Below are 14033 nucleotides of genomic sequence, written 5' to 3' on the forward strand. Positions count from 1 at the left end.
GCAGTAAACGTAAGTAGATTATATCGTGTACGAACAGGTGATAAGTGTGATGGAAAACAAATAGATCAGGGGAGGCGGGACCAGGAGTAGAGATGGGGGCAGGTTGCAGTTGTAAATAGGGCACCAGTCGTTGTCGGTGAGACGGAGGCATTGGAACAGGCTTGGAGGTGAGGATGGAGCCTTGGGGGCATCTGGAAGCAAAGCTTTCCAGGTGGAGGAACAGCCACAGGTGCCCCAGGATGGGGATGTAAGTGGCATGTTGAAGGCAAATAGCCCAGCGTCCCTGGGTAAGAGAAAGGGGACTGGGGAGGTGAGGCCCAAGAGGACATGTGAGGCAGGATCAGGGAGGACTTGCCCAGTTCTGAGTCTGAAGAATAGGAGGGGCTGTCCATGTTTTGAGCAGACACGTGACATCATCTGACCAGGATTTTAAAAGGATCACTGACTATTGAGAACAGGCTGTCCGAGGCCAAGGGTGGGTTGAGGCTTTTGTAGCGATCCAGGTGGGACATGATGGAGCCTTTGCTCACAGTGGCGGCAGTGGAGGTACAGACAACAGAACTTGCTCAGAGATTGGGTGTGGGTGTCCAGGAAGGAGAGGAAGCAAGGGTGACTCCCAGGTTTGACCTTGAGCGACTGTTAGCGAGGAGTTGCCATCACCCAAGATGGGGAAGCTGTCGATAGAGTGGTTTTGGGGGAAGACCAGGACTTTACTTTGGAACACCTTGTGTTAAGCCTCTATGTTTATAGTGAATATTCCACCTCCTTCCAAAATGGCTTTAAAATGACTTATACTGAAAGGTCATATATAAAATTCCACAAAATTCATCAAAACTAGCAACATAAGGGGAAGGGGGGGAGGAGATTTGAATGACATCTTGCCTACTTTAAAGGTTTTCAGGCATAGTATAGGGGCAAAAACATGTTCCTTTATAAGAGAAAACGATGAAGTTTGAAATAGTGCAGCAAATTCTTTTCCTCTGACCCAGTTGGGTTGTGATTGGTTACATCTTATAAATTTATTTCTGATCCTACGGTTCTCAGCTCTGATTATCTGTTTATAAATTGTTCGTTCCCATGACATCTTTTAACACGTTAAGAGAAAATGACCAAGTTCACATTATCCAATTTTATGACTTGTGCGTAGCTCTGGGAAAAGTTACTTGGAAAGAAACACGAGAAATTGTTAGAAGAATTATTTTATGTCCTTTGTGCGGAGGCCTGACCAGCCACCCCTGGAGAGCGGGCAGACGCGGGACCGCGTAGAACAGTGTGCAGAATGTTCCTTCCTCCCAAATCTCTCAACGGGCTTCCTATAGAATCTGGAATTTCCAGGGAAGCACTGAGAAGCTTCTAAACATGGCTGTTCTCAGCTTTTTTACATTTACCTTCCCAACGCTAATTACTCCTAGATTGTCATCGGGGAATTTAATTCTGACTTTAGTGTTTCAGTTGGTAAATGACCCTGTCACACTTCTGTGAAGTGGAAGCACTTTTGCATAGTAGTGTTAGCAACGTTATTTGAATGTCTGTTGAATTGTGTCATTCAGATGTTATAGAAACGAGGGGGAAAAGGCTGAAAAATGCTGATAAGAAGCCTAGGTTTCATAAGCTTAATACCTGTGCCCCAGAAATGCCAGTCATCAGGTGTGCCCCAGCCAGGGAGCCCGTAGTGCCACACGGATGTCCTTGAATCTCCAGTAGGCCAGTATGTGTTCACTGGGGAAGCAGAAGATTAAGGTATGTGGCCGGTGACTATGAACAGACATGTTATAATTTGTTAAGATCTCTGGGAATACAAGTCTTCACAGAACCCACAAACTCAGTCTTCACGCTTTTGGGATTGTATTCTGTGAGAAGTAGGGGGCTGCCCACACGTCACCTTGGGGGATTGCGGACTCTTCCTCTTTTGAACTTGGTATTTCTGATATGGCAGTTATGACTTACTGCCTTGCAGCATCACTGTGTACTTAATGTAATTTATCTACTAGCTTGAAAATCCCTTGAGAAACAGAGACCTTGACGAATACCAAGATTCTTAAGACATGGAAGCCAGCACGATTCTTGGGAACAGCAGGTGTGTCCCTCAAATATCTATTAAGTGAAAGTAAGGTTCATAGGAGTCTCTTAACATGAAGTAAAGGAAGTGTTCCTGAGAGTGGGTTCTGGGGGATAAAAAGAATCCTGGAGCATTCCTCGAAGCCTCCCAGTTTTCCTCCTTACAAATTTGACTGCAAGGGAGGCGTGCTGGGACTTTCTCAGAGTTCAAGTCTCTGCTCATCTGCACACATGTCTGAGGGGCTCTGGGATGGCCCATGATGCTGTTCGCTGAACCATATGCCCCAGCTGCAACGAGTTTGACTGCTTATCTCAGAAGAATGGCTTCCACCCTGGTCTGTGCTGCTCTGTAACTTCCAGGGGCTGATTGGTACCCTTGACATACGATTCTTTTGGCAGATAAACCCAAACCACAATAAGAGGGAACAGTCTGTGTCACCACTGTAGGTCCATGTGGATAGTGAGATGTGTTTCAAGATGAATATGGGGATAGTAACATGTCTGCAAGATTGGATCCGCAGTGAGGGGATCTGGATTGTAACTCCAACCTTGGGCTTGACCTTGGGTGGGTTACTCTAACTCCAGTTTCCTCAACTCTTAAAATGAAGGATCGGACAAAACGATTTAGTGTTTTATTTTGTTTTGTTTTTCTCAGAAACTCAGTTATTTAATAGGCATAAAGCACCAATTGAAATGACACGGGAATGTGCATTTCTGACCTGGCTGAAGTCGGACGCTTAACCGACTGCGCCACCCAGGCGCCCCATGTGCATTTCTGACAAAAGCTTGCGAAGTGAAAAAAGCAAAGTAATTGATCAAGCATTCCATTTTGGTTTCGCAACAAACCTCATCACCTCTTTAAATAGCATCAGGTTTTGACTGCCACAGAGAAGGTGTTTGTTAAGGGTTCGTAATGATAGGCTGACATGAATCTAAAGATCCCAAAGAAGTTTAAAAGCATTAATTACCCCTTATATCACCCTGATGGAGCAGAGATGTGTTATTACCATTTTACTTTCACAGCTGGGTAAATCAAGGCACAGAGACACATTAAACTGCTGGGAACTTGGACAAGGTCATGATCAGTGGTAGGGAGAGAAGTGTATCTTCGTGTTTCTCCGTCTAGGTAGGGGAAAGGCTTTTAACTCCTTTTTTTCCTTAAGTTTTTTTAATGTTTGTTCATTTTTGAGAAACAGTATGAGTGGGGGAGGGGCTGAGAGAGAGGGAGACACAGAATCTGAAGCAGGCTCCAGGCTCCGAGCTGTCAGCACAGAGCCCGACACAGGACTTGAACTCACAAACTGTGAGATCATGACCTGAGCCACCCGGGCACCCCTCCTTTTAAATATTTGTCTATTAACCTACCTACGGAGACTGAAACCTAGTGATAACATGTGCTGCAGTAAAACAAATCCAGGTGTTAACCGAATTGGTAATGACCCTCCGTATTATCTGTATTCTTATCTGAAGGCTGGGATGGCGATTTGGAGCAGACTGCCTTGTGTTTGGTGCTTTCTCACTTTAGGGGAAGGTCACTTGTTCAGTAATAGTTTCACTGTCATCATTCTTAATGTCTTTTTTAATAATTCACACTGATTTTCGTGACCCTTTCAGTAAAGTGACTGTATATTTTGTGTAGTTCCTTCCAGTCTTACCTTCTTTTTTCTTAAAAAAATTTTTTTTTTCAACGTTTATTTATTTTTGGAACAGAGAGAGACAGAGCATGAACGGGGGAGGGGCAGAGAGAGAGGGAGACACAGAATCGGAAACAGGCTCCAGACTCTGAGCCATCAGCCCAGAGCCTGATGCGGGGCTCGAACTCACGGACCTCGAGATCGTGACCTGAATGAAGTCGGACGCTTAACCGACTGCGCCACCCAGGCGCCCCTTACCTTCTTTAAAAAAAAAAAAAAAAGTACGTACAAAAAATTCACGTTTAAAGTGTACACATCAGTAGTTTTCAGTATATTCATGGAGTTGTGCAGCCATCACCACTAATTCCAGAATATTTTTGTCATCTCCAGAAGAAACCGTGGGCCCATCAGCAGTCACCCCCACTGCCCCTCCCCCCAGCCCCTGACAGCCACTAATCCATTCTCTTTCTGTGGATGTGCCTGTTTCGGCTACTTTACGTAAGTGGAGTCGTATGCCATGTGGCCTGTTGTACCTGACTGCTTTCATTTGGCATGACGTTTTCTAGGTTCGTCCATGTTGTAGCATGAGGCAGTCACGGATTCCCCTTTATGGCTGAATGGTACTCTGTTTTACCCTCTCGCAGTCCCACCGGGCAGTAGCCCTTCCTGGAAGGTGTTCCTCAGGTTTCCTTTCTCCTGTAGCACATCCCCTAATAGAATCGTGAGCATACTCTTGTTAGAAGTTTCCTTTCAGGGGCCTTAAGTACACCTAAGTAGTTTGGAAGGGTTTTGAACTTAAATTCTACTTTATTCAAATTCTTAAGTGTCTGAAATACGGTGGTGTGTATTTGTGGTGTGATTAAGTGCAGCATCTGGGGGTCTTCCTAGCTCTGGTGGATACCAGTTTCTTGTAGAACCGAAACCTTAGCTGGAGATCCCTCTTACCATTGAGTGGTTTTCGTTAGGGACCCTGATAAGGTACGATGCGAGGCCCTTTGCCTTCTTTCCTTGGGTTGCGTGCATGCCTCTGTCACAACCATAGCCTGTCTAGAAAATGAGAATGTGGGTATACCTGCTTCCCTTCTTGCCCCTTCTCAGAAGGCTCTTCTCCATTATTTGGCCTGGTGGTGGCCTGCAACCCATTTCTGCCCTGAAAACAGCTGCCGTTTTCCTGTTCCTTTAAAGGTTCTTTCAGGTGTTGGGGGTAGTTATAATAAGATAATTGACTCAAATCAGGGCAGCTTCCTATTAAGAAACATTTCCTATCAGTATTTACTTCTCTCTGTTGATCACCAGAGACCTTGCATTGTTAGGAACATCACCAATTGGAATGTGACCTCAAGTGAAATGGATTTGGAAGATTTATGAAATTTACATTTTTTGGCATGGTATTTGTGCTGTGATAGAATTTACTTCTTTGCCAGCTTAACAGTGACATTCAGACAGATGCTTTGATTTTTTTCTTGACACAGGAATAGTAACAATAATGAAATGTAGAGTCCCAGATATCTTGAGAAAAGTTGATCAATTTTTGTCTGTATCAGAAGTCCATAGTGTCACTGGTGATGTCTTTGTTAATGGTGCAGGAGGCCTTGACTGGCCTTGGAATGCAGTCAACTCAGAGTTGTTTTCTCTCATTGAATAAAGAGTCCGTCTCTTTCAATTAAATGGTTTTATTTTCATTCTGTTTCACTGACCAATGATGAGTCGTATTTGCCTAGATGACGGAGTACAGCACACGCCATTAATGAAAAGTGTCACGAATCACTGCATTTTAAGTAAAAGCATGCGTAAAATTTAGGGAAGTCTAAGTTAATTAAAAATAATGCCATACAAGGTCTGCACATTCAGCCTTAAAAGTTGAGAGATTTTAAGCTTTTCTGTGCAAAGAAACTCAGTGTCCAGTGTGCTCCTGGCTCTGTGAGAAACTGTGTGTTGTGGGCACTAACGCAGAATTTTACAACAGTGGGTGAAGCTTGGAGAAAACACAAGATCCATAAGGTGAAGGAATTCAGTTGGATAATTTCTAAGATTCTCTTCAGGTCTAAAATTTATAGATTTTCTACAAGCTGTTCATTTGTGGACTTACGTGGTAGAAATTCTGAGAAATTAAACAGAAATTGAATAGATTGAGTAGATTAAGAACATAAATCCCACAAACTATGTTCTCTGAGTGTAAGTGGGTGTAAAATTATTAAAAGTCAAAGATGTACAACTGTAATGCCACTGGGGATAATGTAGTTACAAACGTAATAAAACCATTTATTATTTACTTGTAAATTCTTTGATATTATTTTCTAGATTTTTTTCAGTCATCTTCATAGAATATTATCTTTCTATTGTTTCCACCTCAGAGGGGGGGGCCTACGGGTTAATGATTCATCAACTGAAACATTTTTGAGCCTAAGATGAGAGTCCCAGTTAAATATGCCACATTATTTATCTGAACACGGTACTGTCTTTTTAATTGCCTTATTAAGCATATTTCATTTTTCTTCAGGAAGCAGGGGAGCTAATATTACCATTGCACCTGCTCTCAGCTGCGTGCCTGTGGTGCATTTTGCCTCCTCTGATGTCACGGACCTTCACAGAGATGAGGTTATAGACCTGGCAACAGGGAGAAGCAGAGATGGTTCTCGGCAGGGGCGGGCGCACTGCCCATCAGTGACATTTTGGAAGTTTAGGGATTCGTTTGGGTTTTCCTAATGAATGGAAGGAACATAGCATTTAGTGGTCGGGGGACGTGGTTGCTGGATGTCCTGCATGTTCAAGTGAATTTCTCACACTGCAGAATTTTTCCCCAGGATATTCGTGTAGGTGAAATACTTCTGTAATTAGCTGAGCCAAGAACTGGCTTCATTTTACAAATGAACGCAGAGTATTTATTACCCCACATCTGTAGGCTACTTGGAAATTTCTAGAAATGCAGCAGACCAGTAAACCAAGGGAAGTTTGTCCTTTATTTGGTCAGAGCTTGGCCAAAAGCTTTGATCGATTTGGAAAATCCGATCACTGGTGGCAGCACCTCTTATGCATTCCAGTCCACCAAGGCGCACTGCACTGGCTTGGGGCTGTGATGAAGTGGAGATACTCGCTGTGATTCTTTGCAGTGCGGATGCTGGACAGGCTTCCAGAGTGGTTGCAACCAAGCATTTTCATACGGAAACAACACATTTTTAAAAATGGCAAATTCCTTTCCATTTTTTTTTTCCTCCTTGTGTTACCATTAGGGCATGCTATTGCTTTTTGTGAAACTGCCTGTTGAAGTAGTTTATATTATGTATGAATGTTGTTATTTCAGGATAGTATTGAAAGAGGGGCTTTGGACGTGGTGATAACTGAGAAGCTGCACCACAGTGCGTGCTTCAAAGCACAAGAAAGCATCGTTTAAAAATGATTTCCATTCTCGTTGCCTCCTCTTTTAGTGTACTTCTAACAAATTCTTAGCCCACAAACCAGAAGCATGTTCCCTGATGGTAGGACTACCACCATCAGTTTATCCAAAAGGTCTGATTGTAGCTCACAGGTGAAAACATTCTGGTTTCTTGTTTGGAGCCTCGGGGTTTGCTATAATCTTGCGGTTTTAGCTCAGTGTCTCAAATAGTGGCTCTTTCTAAGAACGCAAGTGGCATTCCCAGCCTTTGCCATGGGGGGTTCTGGATCATTCTATCCCAGGGGCCAGTTGTCCGTCCTCTGGAGGCCACTCCTGGCTACTGCGGGCAGTGTGCCTCGCCTGTCCTCCTCGCAGCCAGAAGCTGCCTGGTGGCTCTGCCACCTGGGTGGCTGTCCTGGGACTGGGAACAACTTCCTGTCTCTTCCCTTGCTCCGCCTGGTTGAGTAAGGAGGAGCAGGCAGCCAGCAAGACCAGGTTTATGAGACGGCCCGGCTCGGTGAACCAGACGTCCAGGCTGCCTGCTGAGCAAGCACAGCGAGAGTTCCTGAGCGGTAGCGGCAGACGGGAGACCGGCGGGGACACCGCCATGAGCCCGAGCCCTTCCCAGGCTTCCCAGTGGCATCCAGTCCCACAGACTTCCCACTCCACATGCCTGCCGCATCAGCACCCGTATGGCCTGGCGCTTCCTGTGGCCTTGGGGGAAATAAACGGCAAAGCCCGCCCTCCTGCCTAGTAGCTGGGCTACGTTGGATTTGAATTCACACTACCAGCTCTGTGGGCAAGGCAACCTTAACATTAGCGTGTCCTGATGTTTCTGTTTTTAAGTTGATCCCCAGGATGATACTTGAACACAGTTTTGGCTCTGTAGTTGTAAAGGGCTTGGGATTCCCAGCTGCTTGGCTGACAGTGGTACCAGCAGGGTCTCTGCTGCCACACAGGACAGGAAGACACTGGGTTATTAGATGTCTCCCACCTGGACCCTTACGTTTCCTTGGTTGGCCATAGGGAACGGGAGGGCGGGGACGGTCGGTCACCTTCCAGGAGAGCCTGCCTCGTGTGTCGTCACTCTTGAGATATGCTTGTTTTTGGAGGAGGGAGATGTCTGAGGCTGGTCTCACGCATGGCACTTGACGTAGTACCTGGTACCCAGGGGGTGTGCAGAGCTCAGCAGCCATCCGATGAGGGAGGACCTAAATGGAACGAGCAGGTCCAAACGTATGGCCCGGCTGGTTGCAGCTCTGTCACACATCCGCCGTGTTGAAGGCCCTGTCCGTCGTGTTGCATGTTAGATGTGTCACGTGGCCTGCCCTCACCCCAAATCGTTAATTTCCACGACGAATAAGATGAGATAGGGTGTATTTACCAGATACAGATAGAGATCTTGAGTTGAATTTATGATTTTGCTATTTTTGATCATTTATAATCATCTTGGCCGCCCGAGATTTCCGGAGCAGGTCTGAACTTCCGAATTGGAGTGTGCTGAGCATGAGCGGGGCGGGAGGCATGTGCCTACTGTTTTAGGGGAAAAGTGCCTTAACACGTGTCCTGGCGAGTACAGCCACACCAGGAGGCTGTCCCAAGGTGAGAGGCCAGTTTTCCGCTTGGGACGGGAAGGATATATTTACTCACTTTGGCAGCTGGTGCTCAGGACGCGGGCGGACTATAAGTGGGCTACACGTAGGCACTTGGCACCTAGGACAGGATGTCAGTGCGGCGCCTGTTTAAAACAGCTTTGTAAGTAAGCATTCGCATTTTACTGGCCTGCACTTTTTTTGTTTTTTCTTTTTTGAAGAGCCTGGCCTGCTCTTCTCCCAAGGCTTACTTTGTTCTCATTTCTCCTCTCGAACACCAAGGGCACACTAGTTTTTATGGGGATACAGGTCTTGGCGAAACTTGAGGCTCCCCGAGCTGGGGTCCGAACCCGTGGGCCCCCCAGCTTGGTTTCCCCTGTGCCTTGTGTCCAGGACAGCATCGGTGCGTTGCCGGTGGGTAGGGACAGGAGTCGGTCACCGCAGAGACTCGATTTCTGCCCAGATACCATCCCGCCTCTGTGAAATTTGGGTGGTGTAACAGCTCTGAGGCTTCCCGTCTTACTCAGGAGCCGTCCGGAACTGCTTCCACGGCTCAGATCCCTGGGGCCAGCCTCAGTGGGAGTTGGTTCCCGAGATCCAGTCTGGCTGCGCTCATGCCTCACGGAGGATCTAAGATGTACCCAATGGCTCTCTGAGGTTAAAGGGGACCAAGGGTGATAGGGGAGCCTCACCGATGCACAGCAAAGCCTTGTTTCCTGAGGTGGGCGGAGTTTTGACCTCAGAAAGGGTAGCCGGTGTTCTGTTCCCAGGTAACCGTTTTGCCTTTGTGAGAGGGGCAAAGCTTCAGGAGCGTTCAGCGTTTCAGTTCTGAAGTTTTGTGAATATGTTGAACAGATGACTCAGAATTCACTTGACACCCACTTTTGACACCAGCCGTGTCATTTTCCCCAGCATCCGTCTGGCTCCTCCAGGCTCCTTATGCCCGTGCCATGTCTGAGATCTTCGGGGGACTCGAGGTCTCCTTCATCTTTGTACCCCCAGCACTCAGGACATACCTGCTACATAGCAGGTGCTGTAGACCTCTTCGTCATGAATAAACGTCTTGATTTTGTCCTCATTCTTGTCCTTGATACAACTCTTTGGAGATGCTGACACTCCTTATTTACGAGGTAAAGGCAGCAGTAATGGCGACCCGATCCTCTTGCCTCGCTAAGGTGCTATTACACCGTATGGCTTCTGTCACGTTGCTCCTTCTTAGTCTCCTTACGCTCCTCTGCTATTTCTGAATGAAGAGAGGTGTGTCCCCTGAGGGCCTCTTTCCCCCCACACGCTCTGATTGGCCTTACTGGGGTTCTCTCCTTGGTCTCCTTCATGCCTCGCTCTGCCCGTAGCTTCACTGCCGGCTACAACCTGACGACTCCAGACCCACATTCCCATGTGGACTTTCCTGGACGGCCGGACTCCTGACCGTCTCCCACTGGACGGCCCACATGCATCTCAGACTCAGAACTGCCACAGCTAAGCTCATGAGTTCTACTCCGACCCGTCCTGTTGCCCATCCATCCTGTCACCTGAGGCATAAAACCAGGTCCTGTGCTATCTCCTTTCCAGATCTCCTTATATGAAACAGGCAGCAAAGAGGACACCCGTGGGGTCTACCTGCTCAGATTTCTGTGTCTGCTGCTTTTCTTTGCTCTTCCTCTATCGAATACTGAGTTCATTTGGGTCTTTCTACCTCGTACCTGTAGCGTGGCTGTGACTTTCTGACTGTTTTTCTCCCAAAGGCTTGCCCTCTGTCAACCCCTCTGTCACAGGGCACCCTCCCCCCTTCTCCACTGCAGTCACGCTCAACACATTTCCACACGGTGCTGGGCTCTTCCTGTGATTTGCCTTTACTCAGCTGCCTCCTGCTCCTGGAATCCTCTCTCCCCACTGCTCACTGGTCATGATCAGCCTTAAGGACAAATAGATACCTCCAAGATTTAAAGACTCTGCTTACGCAGAGTTTCCTTTGCTATTAAATCTTTCAGGGTCTTTTGCAGAATTAACTTTCTGACTGTCCCCACCGTGTGGACTTTTCTCATATCACGTGTAACGCATCACCTCCTCCAGGGCTGGAAGCTCACCTTAAGCATAGTGATCGCATCTCCTTCATTTTTGTATCCCTAGCACCTAGCACAGTGCCTGGGAAACAGGAAGTGCTCAAAAAGGGAATGTTGAACGGATGGATGAAAAGGTGCGTTTGTGCTAAATACACCAGGAACACTGGCTGTTTTTTGTGGTTCTTGTCGGTTGGTCTCCCTTAAAACACAGGTGCACACAGCAGCATAACGAGGCAGTGAGGGAGGAACTTTGGGCTCCTTTTGGCTCAGGGACCAATCTTCCCATGCAGTCCGCCTGCTGGTGCCTGGACTGCCTCTGCGATTTGGTGTTAGGGGCCTGGAAGAAGCAAACCCGAGCATCCCCACCTGTCACTGCTGCCTGAAATTTTCCCAGGGATGTCTCCTGCATCTGTGATCAGCACTGCCTTCTCCAGGCTAACTGACTCCAAAAATAAGTGTGACTTGAACTATCTGCTTCTTTTCTGGGTAGGGTTGGAATTTTGGAAGAGGTAAAAGGAAGAAGAAATTAGAGCTCCAGAATTCTGTAGACCGTTCAGATGTTTTCTTTAGGTCTCCTCTTGTCTTAGAAGCAAGTGCCTGTGTACTGGCTGGTTATATCAGCATGGATCATGGACCAGCATTCCTATGCATGAGTTTCACCAATTTTCTAGGGCTCCCATAGCTTCTAAAGATCTCCTAGAGACGAGTGTCCTGGCTCCCATCATGCCGGATGGTTTGTCAACATCTATCTATGCCTGGTCAGGCTAGATCACCTCAGACAGGTTTAAGATCAGTGACATCTTGTTGTAGCTGGGATCAGAAACCATCTGGCTTCACCTGTTTGAGGGGACAATCTACCAAATACAAGAGTTAGAATAGAAACCTGTGTTCTATTTTGACAAAGACTAGTCTCTCTGTCCTTCTTAAATTTGTTAATTTGAGAGCCATTGGAAAGAATTGGGCTTGGCAGGCGTGTATGGCTGTAGGTTGGAAAAGTGCAAGCTCTCCTTACCTTTGATATTACTTCCTAATCATTACTCTGCAAGTTGACAAAGTTTTACTATCCTTATGGGACTTTCAATTCAGGATAAAATTGATGTCAGAAAAAGAAGAATTAAGCTTTCAAATGAGCAAGTTTTGGGGTGTAATAAGAGTCTGTGATACTGTATCATTGGTTTTCCAAGATAATCCTGGTGATTTTGCCCTCACTTTGCCAAAAATAGGGAAGTACCAACAATGATCACTGGTGTTTGATTTTTGGTCCAAATAAATTACTCAAGGTCAGAGCTTAGTGAAGTACTGTTTACACAGAAATAGGCAGAGTGACAAGGCATTTAAGTCACTGTTTTTTTTTTTTTTTATGTTTCTTTATTTTTGAGAGAGCATATTGGGGAGGGGCAGAGAGAGCAGCACAGGATCCGAAGCAGGCTCTGTGCTGACAGCATTGAGCCCGATGCACGGCTCGAACTCACAAACTCACGGCAGGATCACGACCTGAACCGAAGTTGGACGCTCAACTGACAAGGTCACCCAGGTGCCCCTAAGTCACTGTTTTGATTGGTCATTGGTCACCTTTGACTGAAAGTGGCAGGAGATGTTGCTGCTTCGTTAGTGACAGCCCAGGTCTGTTTCAGAAGACCAGCTTGTGTCGTTAAGGCTCACGGCTCTGCGCTGCCCGCTAGGCTGTTGGTTGCTTTTTCCTTTCATCTCTTTGTTTATCTGAACCCTTACACCAGCCGTTATTATTCTCTGCAAAGGGCCAACTCACTTTTATGTGTGTTTTGTCACTTTCTATGCAGATTTCAGCAACGTCCCTGACATCACAACTGGCCTGAAAAGGAGTCAGACTGATGGTGCCCTGGCCCAGGTTCCCCACGGGGAGAAAACGGGGCAGACGTTCGGGGTAAGATGCTGTCCCAAATCTTAAAAGAGGGACCCGGCCGACAAGGGTGAATTCCCATCTCCACCTGAGGTGGGGAAACAACATAGGGTTATCCGATCCCTAGGTCCACCACCTGAAACAAACATCTGTTTTTGCCTTAAGGGAAATAGTTTCCTTATTTAGTCGAAGTGAAGTACGTTAGGACAGACTGACAAAGGAAACCTAAGCTCAGGCTTTCTGAAAGTCATGTTTAATGAGTCTCATTTCTTTCCTACTTTTTTTTTTTTTTTGGCCAAAGATAAATTATGTTTATAATGTCGTCACTTTGTTGTGATAAAATATATAAGCATAAACTTTTGTATTTTAACCATTTTTAGTGTTTATTTTTGAGAGAGAGAGAGACTGAGAGAGAGAGAGAGAAAATGGGAGAGGGGCAGAGAGAGAGGGAGACACAGAATCTCAAGCAGGCTCCAGGCTCTGAGCTGTCAGCATGGAGCCCGATGTGGGGCTTGAACTGATCAACTATGAGATCATGACCTGAGCTGAAGTTGGATGGATGCTTAACCAACTGGGCCACCCAGATACCCTTATTTTAACCATTTTTAAGTGCACACTGCAGTGGTGTTACTTACATAAGGTCACAATATGGGGCAGCCATTACCATTACCCATTTCAGAACTTTCGCATCAGGCCAAACAAACTCTGCACCCATTAGACCATAACTCCCATGCACAGCTTCCACACCCCCCACCGCCAACCCTGACCCCACGTTGCCTCTATTTCATTTCCTGCATCATTTGCCTGTTCTAAGTCCCTCGTTTAAGTGTGACCATACATTATTTGTCCTTTTGTGTCTGGTTTATTTCACTTAGCATGTTTTCAAGTTCATCATGTTGTAACAGGTGTCAGAATTTCACTTCTTTTGAAGGCTGAATTATATTCCATTGTCATAAATGCTGCATTTTGCGTATTTGTTCATCTGTTGGTAAGCATGTGGCTTGTTTCCACTGTTTGACTCTTATGAATAATGCTGCAGTGAAGATTGGTATACAAATATCTGTCTGTTCTTTTGTTTTCAGTTCTTTTGGATATACATCTAGGAGTGGAATTGCTAGGTCACCTGGTCATTCTGTTTAGCCTTTTGAGGAACAGCCCGCCTGTGTTCTTCAGGGCTGCACCATTTTCCGTGACACTGATGGGCACCATGTATGAGGGTTCTAATTTCTCTATATCCTCGCTGACACTTGTTATATTCCATGCCTTTCCTACATTTGTGTGTGTGTGTGTGTGTGTGTGTGAGAGAGAGAGAGAGAGCACGCATGCGTGCGCATGTGTGCACAGGGGAGGAGCAGAGGAAGAGGGAGAGACAGAACCTTAAGTAGGCTGTATGCTGAGGCTCAGTCTCACAACCCTGGGATCATGACCTGAGTA

At 46.3% G+C, this 14033-nt stretch overlaps 1 protein-coding gene across 4 annotated transcripts in view; it reads left to right on the forward strand.

Moving 5' to 3' along the window:
- Positions 1-14033, forward strand: part of TIAM2 (TIAM Rac1 associated GEF 2) — a 189244-nt gene that overhangs the window by 136185 nt on the left and 39026 nt on the right. For all 4 annotated transcript variants that reach the window (XM_043592641.1, XM_043592644.1, XM_043592642.1 and 1 more), the window contains one exon: positions 12520-12623. In XM_043592641.1, the coding sequence (XP_043448576.1) occupies positions 12520-12623 (104 nt within the window). The remainder of the gene's footprint in view (positions 1-12519; positions 12624-14033) is intronic.

The sequence above is a fragment of the Prionailurus bengalensis genome, chromosome B2, assembly GCF_016509475.1.
Source record: "Prionailurus bengalensis isolate Pbe53 chromosome B2, Fcat_Pben_1.1_paternal_pri, whole genome shotgun sequence".
Lineage (NCBI taxonomy): Eukaryota > Metazoa > Chordata > Mammalia > Carnivora > Felidae > Prionailurus > Prionailurus bengalensis.